This window comes from Pituophis catenifer, unplaced genomic scaffold, assembly GCF_029215685.1.
Source record: "Pituophis catenifer annectens isolate HBS135680 unplaced genomic scaffold, rPitCat1.0.hap2 SCAF_1, whole genome shotgun sequence".
Taxonomy (NCBI): Eukaryota; Metazoa; Chordata; class Lepidosauria; order Squamata; family Colubridae; genus Pituophis; species Pituophis catenifer.
In genome coordinates, this window is record NW_027256881.1 from 175,918,886 (window position 1) to 175,935,988 (window position 17,103).

Genomic DNA, 17,103 nt, shown 5'->3' on the forward strand with positions numbered 1-17,103 from the left:
GACCATCCAGAAGAGGATGGATCATGTAGAATAGATTTGGGTTGATTGCAGAGCCAACAATATATTATGAAGGTGTTCTACTTTTATCTTAGTACTATTTTTAGAGTTTCTTAATATAGTCAAATGACCAAACAATACATTTACTTTTGCTTAAGGCATTGTAACATTTAAGAAGTGATAATGAGTCCTTTGCATTGTGTTTGAAAACAGATTATGATATAATAGTAGTGCTACATGTTCTAGAATGTTTTCTCTGGTTAAAAAAAAATCTCTCTTCTACTAGCTGAAGTTTCTAGTATCTACATGTTCTTCCTGCATCAACTCAGAAAGCTTAGATTGCCCAAGGAGCTGCTGATACAGTTCTACGGAGAAATTATTGAGTATGTCATTTGTACCTCAATAACTGTCTGGTTTGGCGCTGCAACCAAACAGGATAGATACAGACTTCAATTTCTACATACCCCTCACATCCTGGACATAATCTATTTCAACTTCTCCCCTCAGGACGCTGCTATAAGGCATTGCAAGCCAAAACTACTAGATACAAAGATAGTCCCCCCCCATGCCATCACTCTGCTGAACACTTAATTCTGACATCACTGTCTCATTTCTTATCCTCTCATCTTTCCTACTATTTTCTCCAATTGGTTTCTTATGATTTATCAATTGTTGTTTATTATGATCTATGACCTATTACTTGCTGTTTATATGTATACTATGAGTTTATGCACCGGAGACAAATTTCTTCTGTTTTCAATCACACTTGGACAATAAAGAATTCTATAATTCTATGCTCATCAGTTAGGAATTTCTGGAGAAAAGACAAAGTGCATATTAATTAAGCAAAAAATTAGTTCTTTTGGTTCAGTAGGATCACAACATATAAGGTGGTAAATTTAAAGTTTCAATAAATATTATTAAAATGTTTTCTACATGTATATATGACTTTTATTAAAACTTGTATGCATGTATAGTCACAAAAAGTTAAACTTAATAATTTGTACTATATTAATTTAGATTAGATGTATTGCTTGGTAATTGTGGCCAGATCCATTGTCATTAGAAAACAAATACAATTAGAACAGTTTAGTTTTGTTGTAATGTCATTATTTAAGAAAAGGGTTGAGCACAAATTAACCCAAACAATGAACTTTGTTTTTTAAGGGAAATATAGCCCATCAAAATCTAGTAGAACTGTGTCATTGAAGAAGTGATTTATTTTGTTTGGATTTGATTTCAGTTTTAGCTCAAGTTTGTTTTAGGATTGGTCAAATCATTATTTCATTTGTTCAAATCTATATGCCATTTTATAGGCTTTGCATCAGGGCAGTACCTTGTATAATACGGAAGAGATTGCAAGCAGCAAAAGAAGTACTTACGAGTTTAGCACCAATTCTAGTATACACAAACAACTCATGTTGGAACTAGACACATCATTCCATCCTGTTTTATCATTTTCTTCAGGTAAGTTAGTTACCTGCTATTGCATGGGTAGTTATTCTAAAAATCTTAATATAGTATAAAAATCATTACAAAAGAACATTTTCTTAAAGCTGATTGTTATGATAATCAAATCTCTAATTAGTTTTGTCCGTGTGCTGGAAAGTCATGGTACAATCAACACATATACATACATTATTTGGTGTGTAAGAATCATGGACTAGGAAAGCACTTGCTTATTCCCATTAGGAATCCAAAGTAATGATTTTAATGTGTTCATAGTTTGAATGGTCTACATTTGAACACATCCAATAAAAGGACACATACCATTTTTTTTAGTTAATTGATTCCATTTATAGAATTGTTTTTATTGTTAGTTCTTTTTCCTAATGTTCAAAGGAGATTTCAGTTTTTATATCTTATTCTGTAGTCTCAGTCACTAGGATGATAGAGAATGTGTTAAAATCTGGATGTTACATCAGAAAAATGCTGTCGTATCCTCCACAGTCATTTCAAAACTGAGCAGTTTCCACCATCTCTTTGCATGGTTTTAGCCATTCTTATTGCTATTATTTGAACCTGTTGATAGTTGATCTGAACCCAGTGCATAAGAACTGGCCATAATTTTATAAATAAGTGAGGACTAGCCATTGTACTTTATGGATTCCATTGTGTGAGATAAAAATGTAATTCTGATGTATCAAGCAAAAACCATACTTACTGAACAATATGTGATCAATTTCAACAATGTTAGTTGGTTGTTGGCTGATCTACCGTACTTAGACAGATCAAGCATTGGTAAAAGCAATTATAAAGAAATTAGATCAGTACTAGCTTAATTCTGTCCTTGGAGAAACAGTCTCTTGAGGAAGTGCTAGGACGGTTATGGTCTTTATGTGATGTTGTAGATTTTCATCATATCATATTTATAGATGTAAATTTTAACATCTATAAATGTTAAAAACTGCTGAAATGTACACAATATGACAATATTCTCCCTCTTGTTTCTGCTTTGTGTTGAACTCTGTTAGACTCTTTAGACACCTAAAGATGAACAATATGATACTTGTTTTAGATAAACAGAGATACAATTGATAATAAAGCTTGTAAGTGAAAATTTCATGCCAGGTTTTTAATATTTACAGTTTTAATATATTTATGTATCATGTTGTTTTATTGTTGATATTATTTTATTGCTAACTGTAGCCCCCCAGAGTTAGATATAAGATGGGGAGCTATGTACAGTAAATGTTTTAAATAAATATATGAAGTTATCTATTTAAATATTTTTTGCAGATGTTCCTCTACATGTTCATTTTAAAACTTTACTCAAGAAATATGAGATCAAAGGTGATGCTTTTGAAGGTGCTGCTCTTGGTTTAGCATACAAAATGTCTCCATTAAATGGTATGCAGTATAAAAAAAAAATTATTCAATAGTTTGTTGGTTTTCCTTTGTTTTTATATTTCTGATTGATAAGAACTAGTATTTAATACAATTGCAAAAAAAAATATACATCTGCTTGCTTTGAACTGAGATCATCATTCCATTTTTGTAGTGAAAATTCATCTGAAAAAGGTCCGACCAAATATTTTATATTGTATGCACCTTTGGAAAATGAAATTTATCCATCTCTGATTTGCACTTACTCTATACTAATGAATATATCAAACCAGATTTTTTTTTACTAGAAATTACTATTAAAGAATCTTCCTGATTGGTGAACAAATCATCTTTCAAATATATAAATTAATAATATCTATTACTTAAAACAGTTTGATTTAAAATAAATCTACGTGCCCTTCTGTATCTAATAAATTTTACAGCAAGGAAAATATATACTGTATAAATTGTGCCCATCTATAAATTGTGACTGACATCATTGACCAGTTTTGATATATTTTTGGCTTTAAGTAATTCAATGTCTTAAAAGCATACTGCCAGAAATTAAACATTTTCTGTGTGATTTAAATAGATAAAGAACCACAGTAAAATTATGTTCGTTTTTATTTTAGTTTTTAGTCAAATTAAAGCTCCTCTTCAACAGTTGAGCCATGGATATGAATCCAGTTGTAAATATCAAAGTATGGCAAAAGTATCTGAACTGTTTTCAGAGGGAAGGAGGAAAAGACATTTAAGCGAGACATTGTCTGGTAAGTACATAGTACTCATGATACAATTATACTGGATAGGGTTTTTTTTAAATGTATCTGCCAGCACCACTGAAAAAAGAGCACTGCACCTTTCCAGGTTATAAGTTATCTTATATCCTGAATAATCCAATTCTGTGAGTGTTGAGGCACATTTTAAAATGCAGTAGTCCATGGATACTTTAAGAACTAGATCAATTTGGCATTCTACATTCATAATGAGAAACATCTCATTATTGTTAATGAGCAACATCTCTTAAACATAGCCTCTTTTTTAATACAATATTTTTGTGGAGGAAAATTGTCTATAATTTGCTTACAAGGGAACTCTTTTAGTGACAGTTACCTGACATCCTCAAGAGGGCAAGATCCTATGGTAAGGACACATTTTTTAACCAATGTACAAACATTAAGAGCCAGAGTCTGATCTCTATTTTCATATCTGATTCAAAGCATAAGGCACATTGGAGACCTAAAACTCTGCACAGAGGAATTTGGACTGGATTTATTCTGGTAGGGAAAATGTGTCTTCACTAGTAAATTAAATTAATAAAAACTTTAACAATAAGTCATGACTGCAAATCAATAGGGTGAAATAATAATTCTCTATTTGAACTCAAGGATAAACTCTTGTCTATTTATTTCAACCTTTGTGCAAAGCTAAAACTTATGTCCAATTGTAAGTGAATAAAGAGCTCCATTTATATGTGCCTTAGTACTTTACATTAAATAATTCATTAGGCTATATGACACTGATAGGATATATAACATCTTTGTCCAAGAAGCAACCCTTTGAAAAATATCAAAATGAATTGTAAATATAGCGCCCATGCTTCCATGGGTCAAACAAAAAGTTTTCTCTATGCCCAAAGACAGTAATATTTGAATCCTTCCATTTTCAAGCTAAAGCTATTGCACCCATTAAAATGTTAATATTATCAGAGTTCTACAGACCTATTAAGTTTGGAAAAGCTTCACTCACATTTCTGTGATACTCATGGTTTCTGCTATGTAATCTTCCTAAACTCCCATTAACAGGATCCCATTAAAAAGTTGTTGAGAGGCAATATACAGATTTAATAAACTACTAGTATTGTTTTAGTATTATAAATAAAATTGTTGCTTACTTGTCATTTTTCAAGAAGCAAGATGGTCTGTGAATTTATTTCTCCTGACCAGTATCTCTAAATTGGAGTGTACATGGGGCTTAAGAATGAGAATGGAATGAGCAGATCTCATTATATTTACTCGTTGTTTTACATGTAAAAGCTAGTAGTAGGGTGGCAGAGTTAATATTCCTAATTTTCCTGAACCCTTCCAAAGATGAAAGGTACTGGACAGAATTTCATGTGAATGCACATACAAACATAATTGTTATTTTAAGTTCTGAACCAATGTCTCATTTCCTAAATCAGAAATGAAGAGCACAATGAACTACATGCTAAAAATAGCATGTAATTAAAGAAAACAGTTGAACAATTTAGCTACACTGTCTATTGAAACTGTCCCTTTTTTATAGGTTCTATATAAAATCATTATCAATAGAATAGAATAACAGAGTTGGAAGGGACCTTGGAGGTCTTGTAGTCCAACCCTCTGCTCAGGGAGGAGACCCTATGCAATTCAGACAAGTGGCTGTCCAATCTCTTTTTAAAAACCTCCAGTGACCGAGCATCCACAATTTCTGAAGACAAGCCATTTCACTTGTGTATTGTTTTCACTGTCAGGAAATTTCTTCTTAGTTCTAGGTTGCTTAAAAAAGTAAAAAATAAAGTTTACTTAAAAGTTAATTAAAAAGATGTTTCCTTTTAGTACAGTATATGACTCAAGCTCTAAAACTGATGGTAGCACGGACAACCAATTCTGCGGTAACAAGTGGTATATTTCCATATTCATGCATCCAACAAAATGAAATTCAATGTAGAGAAACATAAGGTTTTACACTTAGGCAAGAAAAATCAAATGTATTGCTACAGGTTACGTGAAACCTAGCTCAATAGCAGAACTGTGAGAGGAATCTTAGAGTCCTAGTGGATAGCCACTTAAATATGAGCCACTAATGTGCAGCAGCAGCCAAAAAAGCCAGTGCAATCCTAGGTTGTTTTAACAGAGGGATAGAATCAAAGTCATGTCTACCAATAGACAGTATAGCTAAATTGTTCAATTGTTTTCTTTAATTAAATGCTATTTTAGTTCATTGTGCTTTTCATTTCTGATTTAAGAAATGAGAGCATGGTTCAGAACTTAAAATACCACTTTATAAAGCCTAAGTAAGGCTTTATAACGTAGAATAATGCACCCAGTTTTGTTCGCCATATAATAAAAATGAAGAGACTTTGGAAAGAACGCAGAAAAGAGCAACTAAGATTATTAGGAGACTGAGGACTAAAACATATGAAGAACAGTTGCAGAAATTGGGTTTGTCTAGTCTAGTGAAAAAAAGGACTAGGGGTGACATGATAACAGTGTTCCAATATTTGAGGGGCTTCCACAAAGATGAAGGGGTTAACCTATTTTCCAAAGCACCAGAAGGCAAGACAAGAAACAATGGATGAAATTAATCAAGGGGAGAAGCAGCCTAGGATTGGAGAAATTTCCTAACAGTGAGAACATTACTGGAGGCTTTTAAGAAGAGACTGGACAGACACTTGTCTGGAATGGGAGCTGGACTAGAAGACCTCCAGGTCCCTTCCAACTCTGTTATTCTGTTCTGTTATCTGGGGTGAAAAAGTTATAATAACTGCATTGCTAGCCTACTCTCTACTCTAGATACGCTTTTGCAAGCATCTACATTATATGTTTATTATCAATTAATTTTGTTAATTTTGTCATTTGTTCATGGCAGGAGCAAATGATAGTTGTGAAGCATTGTCTTTTCAGCATGAGGGACAGGAGTCTTATAGTAATTTTACAGCAGCATCCAGTGTTGACATGTTATCTAGATCTAGTCACAGTATCTCATCACAGGTATGATAATATTGTTATATTGCCTATTTTTTTAAAAAAAAATATTTGTGTAACTTTTAAATAGCTTCTATGAGGCAGTGGCATTTTTTCTGTAATGATGAATCTTGAAAGCAATTTTTAGTTTTTAGGAACTGAAGTTTTCTATTTGTCTTTAATGAATTTTAAATCATATCTCATGCTTCAGCAAATTTCTTAAAATTAAAATGTTATTAAATATGGGATGGATTTCTGAATGTATCTGCTTAGGTGACTGCTAAAATTACATCACATCATTTAATAGCAAGACAAATTACAGTTTATTTTTGTTCCTAAGGCCTTTTAACAGAATATACAGAAACCGAGTGATTCAGAAGCTGAATCTTGGCCTTGAACTATAAAAGCAGTCTATAATCCTTTAAAAAGTGCCCTGCATTATTTTTTTCTGAGGCATCTTCCCAATGCCACAAAATGTTGAAAACATTTGTAATAATGCACAAAACTTAAGTGTACTTTCTGGCTCTTTTTTCTTTAAAATCAACCCAACATTCTCTTCCTGCCTGGTTTTCTCCATTTTTCTTTTTCTCATTTCCTGTCTATATCTTTATCCCTTTCCAAGTCTTCTCTGTGTGATCTTCTGAAACTGTCTTTGTTTTTCTAATCCAGTCTCTTCATAGCTCTCCCATCAAGTCTTTCAACAATCTTTACCAAGAAATGGAAATTCTTTTTTAATTCTTCTCTTTTTGTAGTGCTTTGGCCTTGCTATTTACCAGAGAAAAAACTTAGTCACCCGTTAGATAGTACTTTATAGTGTTACCTTTCTTATCATCTCTAGGGAAAAATAAAGATGCTATGATTAGAAGCCTGTGCTTTGCCCTGAAGGAATTGCACTCCTTGGGGCAATTCAGTGTGATGGTTACTTAAGGGAAGTTTGCCAGGCTATGGGCACTATAGTGACTAGAAGTGATTATTTAAGCATTTATCTTTTTTCTCTTATTTAAGCAACCATAGTCACATTTTAAAAATGCTTTTAGTTTTCTACATTCTATACATTTGAAATAAGTATGACTTTATAAAACGAAGAAAAAACATTGCCAGCTTCAAAAGAAAATATTACATAGAAATTAATGTATTTATTTGAGTTTGAAAGCTTAGTATTATTACTAATATGTGCACTGAAATTTGTTTTTCATATAGCTTTTTAATGTAATTAATGAAACAATTTTTAAACAGCTCAATTCAAGGCGGAGACTGAGAAGTGAGTGTTCCTATGACATAGACAATATTGTTATTCCTATGTCATTAATTGCACCATCAAAATTGGAGAAACTTCAGTATAAAGAAATTCTTACCCCAAGGTATTTGAAATTTTATTGAATTTTATACATAAATAAATAATATAAAACTTTGTTCTGATAGAAAGCATGTTGTATACAATTGACAATATTGTGGAATATTTGAAATTTTATTGAATTTTATACATAAATAAATAATATAAAACTTTGTTCTGATAGAAAGCATGTTGTATACAATTGACAATATTGTGGAAAGGTCTAGTCATGCTACTTCTTATTAGGGAAATGGATGTAGTGCCTATAACACAGCTCTTGGGATTTGTTCTTAATGCTTTCAATTATAGTCTGACTCTTGCTACAGATGTCTTATGTTGGTTAATAGATAACAAGTTTCTATATATCTAAATTTCTTTTCTGTGAAACAAAGATATTAGAGACCTATCTCATAGATTAATGGCAAAGCTAATTCAGAAAAGTTGTAGGATTTGTATTGCTAAAGATAATAAGCTCTCTTTATTGTTGATCAAATCATACAACTTTCAAATGAATGAACAGACTTCAATGCAATTAATGTATTACCTGTGTATATAATATTGCAGTAGGCACAAAAGATTAAGATACTTAATTTAGATTAAAATTCTTAAATATTTAAATGTTAAACTGTACACGTTTAAAGTAAAATATGTTTCATTATACTGTGTAAATTCAGAATTTGGCACCATAATACTACTGAGAAAAAGCTGTGCCTTTCAGAACCAAACAGCATCTGATGTACAGATCACAAACATCCTCCTCAAAAGGTGAACTGACACAGGAATACTTGGTTACAGGTCCACTGTATAACATTATTTTCCCAACAGTGGTCCACAGTTATCAGAAGGAAAACTTTTATCTTTGAAACTATGACTTAGTTTCAATAGTCATAATGTTAGTATTTATTTATTTATTTATTGTATTTATATGCCGCCCTTCTCCCGTAGGACTTGGGGCAGCTCACAAGATAAAACAACACGACAATAAAATGATATTAAAATAATCCAATTTAAAATCCCCAAGCAATTAAAACTCCCAGCAGATCAGGGAATTTGCTGAAAAAGCCATATCTTTAGGTCGCCGCAGAAAGTGTGGAGGTCAGGGGCTGTCCGGAGCCCAGTGGGTAACTCATTCCAGAGGATTGGTGCAACCACAGAGAATGCCCTCATCCTGGGTGCCACCTGCCGACATTGTATGGCCGATGGCACCCGGAGGAGGGCAATCCTATGTGAGCGCACTGGGTGGTGGGAGGCCGGTAGGAGGTGGTCCTGCAAGTACCCCGGGCCCATGCCATGAAGGGCTTTATAGGTAAGCACCAGCACCTTGAAGCGGATCCGAAGGACCACCGGCAACCAGTGCAGCTCGCGCAGGAGTGGTGTTACACGGGAGTAACGGGAGTATATATTTATAAGCTTGAGATGTTTTGGAATAAGATACTTTGGACTAATGAAACCAAAATTAAACTGATTAGTTATAACTGCACAATATATCTGGAAGAGAAAGGATGAAGGATTTGTAAAAAAAACAAACAAACCACACCTGTTCATTTAGGGGTTTATTAAAACATACAATTTGACCAGAAATGCCTAAACCTTTTCATTCAAACTGGATATTTCCTCACTTTTCAGTCATTTATCAGTGAATTATGATAACTACATTTAAGCAGCTGTCAGAAGCAACCAGTGTGTGTCTGCTTTCAGACATTCACAACATTTGTTTGTCATTACTGAGGTTCATTGCAAGTATGTGAAACTGTATCTAGTCTATCAGGACTTTGCTACCTTAGCTACCTTAGAAAGAGGAAAGAAAATGAACCAATTACAAAGGTAATTCTTTGGTTAATATAAGATTTCTGATAGAAGAATACCAAGAAAGTAGAAAACACAGATGAGAAATATTTGTTTAAAACAGGAGAATATATTGCTCATTTGTGCAGGCTGTTAATAAACATGTAGCTATGTAGCACTATGAAGAATCGCATAAAAGCAGATACTATGTTACTCAAAAGCAAAGTTAATTGCTTTAATTTCATTTAGGATAGTCTTTTCCATAAGCAAAAGATTGCAGAAAAAAAATATCCCTTAACCATGATCTTACTGAATCTCCAATTTTAAAATTACATGGGAACACATAGTCTTATGTTCAAATAAACACAGTACATTGGTGCATTTGCACAAATGATTTGATAAAAAGAGAAACTTACCTTAATATCAAAGCCAATGACTTTGGAACAGATAAATATTAACTATGAGAAAGAATTCAGTTATGTAATTGAATCGGTAGGTGTATTTGCAGTGTTTAGAGTAGAAATTGTTTTTCATAATGAATTAGATTTGAGTCTTATCTGAACAATTTTCAAAGAAGAATCTTTTTTATCAACAGCTGGAGAATAGTTAGCCTAAAGCCTTTAGAAAAACTGCATGAGGATGAAGAGAAGGTAAGGTGTATTTATGATCAGCTGTTGTTTTGCTGTTGTTTTACAGTGAGGAATTTTATATTTTTACTTGCAGATAAATTATTATACATCAGGATTGTGAAAGCATTGAAATGAAAGCATGTTAGCAAAGCATTCTTGAAATCTGAAAGTAGATATTTCCTTTGGGAGGTTTGGATGGCTGCTTCAGTTATTAACATACAATACTGGAGCCACAAGTGAAATGAAGCAGCTATATATGCACAACTGCATATTCAGAGACTGGGAACAGTCTTTGAAGCTACCACAAAAGTCTTTCAAAGGATATAACTATTTTCACATTTCAAGGAGTAATGCCATTGTACAACTTACTGTATATGAAGAATAAAATAAATGTTATAATAAAAATAATTATTATAAAATAATAAAATTATAAATACTTTGACTATTTTTTATCTAAAACTATAGAGGAGAGTCAGTTTGGTATAATTATTAAGGCATCAGGCTAGAAACTGGGAGATCATAAGTTCTAGTCCTGCCTTAACACAGAGCTAACTGGGTAACCTTGGGTCAGACACTCTTCCTCAGCTCTAGGAAAAAAGGCAATGGCAAGCCACTTCCAAAAATACTGCCAGGAGAAATGCAGGGACTTACAGGAGTCAGCATGGTACGAACACATGCACACACACACAATCACACACAAAAGGCAGAAGAAAAAATATAATTATTCTTGTTCTGAGATGGGTGAAGGACAGGTTACAAAAGAGAATATTTTGAGAGTTTATACTAAAATTGGGTCAACACTATAGCATTGGTTAGGGCAGGTGTCCACAAATCTACTGACCAGGGTCAACTATGCCTTGATTTTCAATAATCCATGTTTGTTATTTGCTTGTTAATGATATTTGTAGCCTGTCCAAATTGTGACAGACAGTGAACAATTATGAATATAAATCAACTACACAATAAAAAGGCCAAATATAAGCATGCCTAGATTTCCTATGATAACTGCCCATAATCAAAAAGGGCCAAATGCATAGAAGTAATCATTGATTTACAACCGCAATTGGGACCAAACTTTCCATTGCTATGCAAAGAAGTTGTGAGTTGCACCTGGGGTCCCACATACTGTTATGAAATAGTCCAAGCACAAAGCGAGCAGGATGAGAGTTCCATCACCACAGCATCCTGGCTCACCATCAAGAGCTGGGCAAAGGCCCCAGCCTTGATTTCTGCTTATCGTATAAGCAGAAGCTTAAACCCCAGAAAGATCCTTAAATCACAAACACTTCTTTTACTGAGTTTGGGGCAATTTTAATTGTATCATATTTCATATAAATATTGAATAACATAGGGGTAATCCCTGAGGTTGTGAGATACCATATTGGAGTCCTTTTCTCTTCCCCAATCACCATAATACTTCCAATTCTTCACAATGTCATGGTCATGACATTGGCTGCCATCAAATTAATAGGTGAGCTAATAGGATATAGAGGAGCAAACTTCCCATCTCCATGGAAGAGAAACAGCAACTTTTTTTTTTTTTTTTTTTTGCCATCTTACCATAGTAAGAGAAAAAGTTTCAGTCCATCTAGGTCTTTTAAAAACAAGAATGGAGCAGGCTAGGTATGTATTCATTCATGTAAACTGATGGAGTGTCTGAAAAGAGAGGCTGTGGTGGTAGATGGGGGAAAAGATAAGGCAAAATATTTATTGCTCACTCTTGTATTTGGCCCAGATTCCCACCGATACTCAATCCTAAAATGGGTTTCTTTTTTATTAAATATAATGTTCTTAAGAGCCATTTATACATTTATGTGGTTTTAGGATTATTCTACTGTTTTTTCCATGTTTAGTAAAAATGAATTATGCTGTACATTTGTACAGTATATTTTTAGAGTGCTGAATTCATAACTGTTTTGTGAGAAGACTGTTCTCATTCATTAAATAAGATTTATAATCTGAGTATTCTAATACTTAGGCAGAAGATCTGTCTGATGATGTCTATGCTGCACGTCATTCAAAATATGAAGACAAAGAAAAAGCACGGTGGTCACTGTGGGAAAAGTGTCGATGTCCTAGAAGGAATAGGCAGGTTGAAATTTAAAAATATTGGAATTACATTTTTGTTTATTGCTAGTAGTCTCAAATTCTTTAGCCAGTTTCTCTTACAAAATTAGTTATGTTATTGGAGCTATCTGAATCTTGCTTTCCTATTATTCAAATGAAAATTTACTATTGCAAATATAATGCTCGTGTCAGCATTTGTATCTAATTCTTACATAGGCAAGATGCTTGACTTAATACTAATTGTAGCTGCGCATGAACTAAAAAGTATGTGTTGATTTTTCTGCATAGTTAGTTACAAAATCTTCACTTATGCAAATGTATTCAAATTTTTCATTTGAAAAAACATGAATGTTTTTAATATTGAAAGTATGGGTGGTTTAATTTATTGCTTTAGTGGCATCTGAAAATAGTGTAAAAAGGTGGGTGTTTAAAATCCACAGAACTGTACTTTTCATTATCAATTGACTTTTTTTATATAGCATGCTTCCATTTTGTATAGCAAAATATTTTTTTAATTGGGAACTGGGGTTTGAAGGCATTTGGTGAGAAAATAACCCAAGAGCTGTTTCAGAAAGAAAAAATGAATATTGTTCACATGACTAATGCAATCCTGTTATTATAAAACTAAGTAGTTCTTTGCTTTCTGAAACTAAGGATATATGATGAGATAGCATTATGCGGTAATTTAAAATTTTAATATATAAACACAAAGCACAATGAATAAAATATAGTAGGAGAAATTCAGAAATTCTCAATGCGTTAATGCTGGCATTCAAGCAAGAACTGAAGAGAAAGGGAAAGTTTCCTATTTGAATGTAAGTTCTGGAACATTACAGGCTCACCAATGTGTGAATAAATCTTTAACAATGTGACTAATAGGCTGCTTATTTGTTCAAATCATTACTGGATTATGCTTCCTCAAAAGGTTGATGTTCTTGGACAGAGTTCCATGTCAGAATCTTCAAGAACTGTGAAGGGTCTTTTTAAAAAAACAAATCACCCGCTCTAGCATGCATGCTTTTGGGTTTGATTTCCCTATGTCTTGCCTTTTGTAAAAGGAAAGTGGGTTTGGAGCGATCAAGGGATAAAAGCAATACCAGATATCTCTGCAAGGTTAAAGGCCCAAGTTTTTCAAAAACTTTGACTGGGTTGTATAAATGCAGTCTTCTACGAGTTCTCTATGTAATATTTGTATGTATGAATGAATGAAGGCAATCTTATTTAAGCGGTAGAGGAGACAAGTGCACCATAATAATATTTGGTAAAAGTAGAAGACTTTTTTAATTTAATGTAATGTAATTAAATTGTAGTTTTGCCAATGTCAGATAAGGAGATTGTCAGGAAGGCTCAAAGAAAGATGTGATCACAGCCATGACCTGGATGACTGAGACTCTTCACAGACATTCCTTTATCAGTTGGTAAAGCAGTTTTGTAGAGCACTGAGGGGATATTGACATCATCTTGGGACTTTGTAATAAAAGTAGACCTTGCTTAATGGCTGCCCTGTTTACTGACCATTTGAAGTTACGACAGCATTGAAATAATAACTTTATGGCCAATCCTCACATTTACAATCATTGCAGTGTCCTCAAAGTCACAATTGCCATTTAGGTGCTTTGCAACCTGCACCCATTTGCAACTGTTACAGTGTCCCACATTGTGTGATTCCACTTGCATGTTTCACAATCAGCTTTTGCCAAGCAGAGTCAGTGGAGAAGCCACAAATAAAATTGCAAGTTGCACTCAGTGTACCATTTCACTTAATCCCTAGTGACTTCCTTCATAACTCAGCAGTGAAATCCTGCCGGATCTATCCGGCTCATGTGAGACGGTAGGGCCGGCAGTGGGAGGCTCTGCCCACTCTCCGGGATATCATTAGGTCCTGTTTTTGACCCCCTGCGCATGCGCAGAAGAGCGCATGCTCACATTTCTGAACCGGTAACAAAGGTAAGTGCATTTCACCACTGTCATAACTGACTGGAAAATGATATAAGTGCATCCTGGTCAAGTGATATTTCACTTAATGACCACTTCACTTAGTGATGGAGTTCCTGGTCTCAGCTGTGGTCACTAAGCAAAGACTACCTGTATACAAGAAATAAGCAGGATGGCAGACAGTTAATTAACTTGATATGAAAATCTGAGATCATTCTTGGAGGAAGGCCATTTCTGGGTTAAACATTTTTTTATACTTATAAACATATATTTAGGGTTGGTCATCCTGCAGTGAAAACATACTAAAGATATCTGTCCTGAGCATGAACAAAATCATCACTCAGGAATCCATTGCGTTCAAGAATAGACTGGAGAAACATTCTGCCAGGAGTATAAGGTGTCTTGCCTTGAGCAGGTGGTTGGACTAGAAGACTTCCAAGGTCCCAGTTCTGTGATTCTGTTTCTGCTGTAGTCATTGTGGTATTAGGCATTTCCAACTGAGAATTATTTGTGAACGTCATTATAGAAATTTTGGAAAAAATGTTTTTCTTTCCAAAAGGCAATTGCAAAGAATGAGGAAAATACAGAAGATGGACTAATTTTTTATGTGATGAACAAAGAGATGCAATTTTAGACATGAATTTTTCTAGCTATTTATTTTTATTTATTTATTGAATTTATATTGCTGCCTATTTGCCCATGGCGACTCAAGGCGGCTTACAGAATATAAAACCACAGTTTTGTGGTTTGGTTAGTGTTTAAGGCATCAGGCTAGAATGTGGGAGACCGTGAGCTCTAGTTCCACCTTAACCATGAAAGCCAGCTGAATGACCTTGGGCTAGTCACACTCTCTTAGCCCAACTCACCTCACAGGGTTGTTGTGGGGAAAAATAGGAGGAGGAAGATGTGTTGGATACATTGAGTATTTTGGCTTGAGTTATTTTAAAAATACAGGCAGGATATAAATAAATGAACAGTTTTCATATATATAAACTAGGTGATTATGACAGGGGTCATTCTGACTCATGATGATGACCTTACAGCACATCTTTGTTGCTCAGTACCAAAACATAAACAGAATAGGTGATTTGAGGATTTCTGTCCATTTTAATATTTATTTAAGGTAGCTTTAATGAGATTCTTGAATGTGACTTCATACATATTTCAATAACGACTGGGGTAGTTGTCTTTAATCAGAATGGGGTTTTTTATTGATTATGTGCCATCATTATATGCCATTTTTGACTCCTACTAATCACATACATTTTCTTCAAGACAATCTAATATTACTGTTCTTTGATTTGTTCAATGATCCATCAGCTTGTTTCTTGACTGTCCACAATATTTTCAGCAGTCTTCTCCAACACTAAGTTCAAAACCATCAATACTGCTTCTTTAAAGTCCAACTTTTGCTTCCATAGAGTGTCATAGGACACTATGACACGTTTTCATTTGCTATAAAAATTTAGATATGTCTTCGTGGCATTGTTTAATGGTAACGTGGTCAAAAGAGGTATTGCCTGAAACAAAAACATCATTCTTGGCAAAACATTTGTTTTTATCAAAGAAATTCTCCCCAATAGACATTTCCATAATTAATGAAGCACATACTGACTTCTTTTAGGATTTTTAAAATTATTTTTTATTTTGCTTTTTCAATTATTCAGCATGCATTGGCAGTAATGTCTCGTGTTTTTTGGCCTTTTCTAAAGTCAGCTTGAACATCTGGTATTTTCTTTCCCATGTAGGGCTTTAATCTGTGTTGGATGATCTTAAACTAATGCTAGCATGTGAAATTAAGGATATTGTATGATAATTTGCATACTCTGTTAAGTTTCTTTTAGTTTTGGAATCTAGATCGACTTCTTCCACTTGGTTGGCCCCAGTGTCTTTCTCCAGATTGGCATAGCTTGGTTAGGATTGACTAATTTATGTTCTTTTGGTTGCCATATTTCATCATGGGTATTCCATCAGTTCATATAACTACTAGACTTGGTAATGACTGGAGTGCTGATCTGACTTCTTATTTAGTACCAGAGGTTTTTATAAGTAAGGACTATATTCTAAGATATCTTAGATGCTGACATCTTTACTGAATATTTTATTCATTAGTTCAAAAGCTTTCCTTTTTTCCCCATATTTGTTTACATCTTCAGTATCTTTACAGATGTTGTAGTACTGCTTTTTGTCTTTTCTGAAAGCTCTTTTGTTAAATTCTTTTCAGATATTTTTTTCTCTCTTTCTTGGCTTTTGCTTCTCTTCTGTTCTTGTCAATTTCCAGTTTATTCTAACATCCAGTTTGCTTTCACTTCTTCCTTCATTTTCAGCAGTTTCCTTTCACATTCATTCTTAACAATTTATTTAATTTCATTCCATAATTCTCTATTAATGTGGTTCAGGACTTAAAAGCTATTCCTGATATTCTTTAAAATGGTGTATATATATTCAAGATTATATCATATTAGCTGAATACCCGTGCTCCGCTACGAAACTATGTGATCGGGCTTGATAAATCAACACTTACAGCTTGAAAATTAATGGGTAGTTACGGATCGGCCTCTCCTCTCTCCTTCTCTCCCTCAGGCTTGCCCTACAGTAGCCTCCCCTATCCTATCCCCTTCTCTCCCTTAGGCTTGCCCCACAGAAGCCTCTCCTGTCCTATCCCCTTCTCTCCCTCAGGGTTGCCCCACAGAAGCCTCTCCTATCCTATCCCGTTTTCTCCAGAGTTATTTTCAGGTTGGGAGGGGGAGTAGAACGTCTAACTAATTAGCATCAGTGTGTTAATAATAATATAAGAAATGCTAATGATCTGATGGTCATTTTG

General features: G+C 34.0%; 1 protein-coding gene across 1 annotated transcript in view; it reads left to right on the top strand.

Moving 5' to 3' along the window:
- KANSL1L (KAT8 regulatory NSL complex subunit 1 like) overlaps positions 1–17,103 on the top strand; it is a 48,595-nt gene that overhangs the window by 28,940 nt on the left and 2,552 nt on the right. The window contains exons 7-13 of the mRNA XM_070956782.1: positions 1,314–1,464; positions 2,737–2,847; positions 3,456–3,593; positions 6,436–6,557; positions 7,767–7,891; positions 10,244–10,298; positions 12,256–12,365. Coding sequence (XP_070812883.1) covers positions 1,314–1,464; positions 2,737–2,847; positions 3,456–3,593; positions 6,436–6,557; positions 7,767–7,891; positions 10,244–10,298; positions 12,256–12,365 — 812 coding nt within the window. The remainder of the gene's footprint in view (positions 1–1,313; positions 1,465–2,736; positions 2,848–3,455; positions 3,594–6,435; positions 6,558–7,766; positions 7,892–10,243; positions 10,299–12,255; positions 12,366–17,103) is intronic.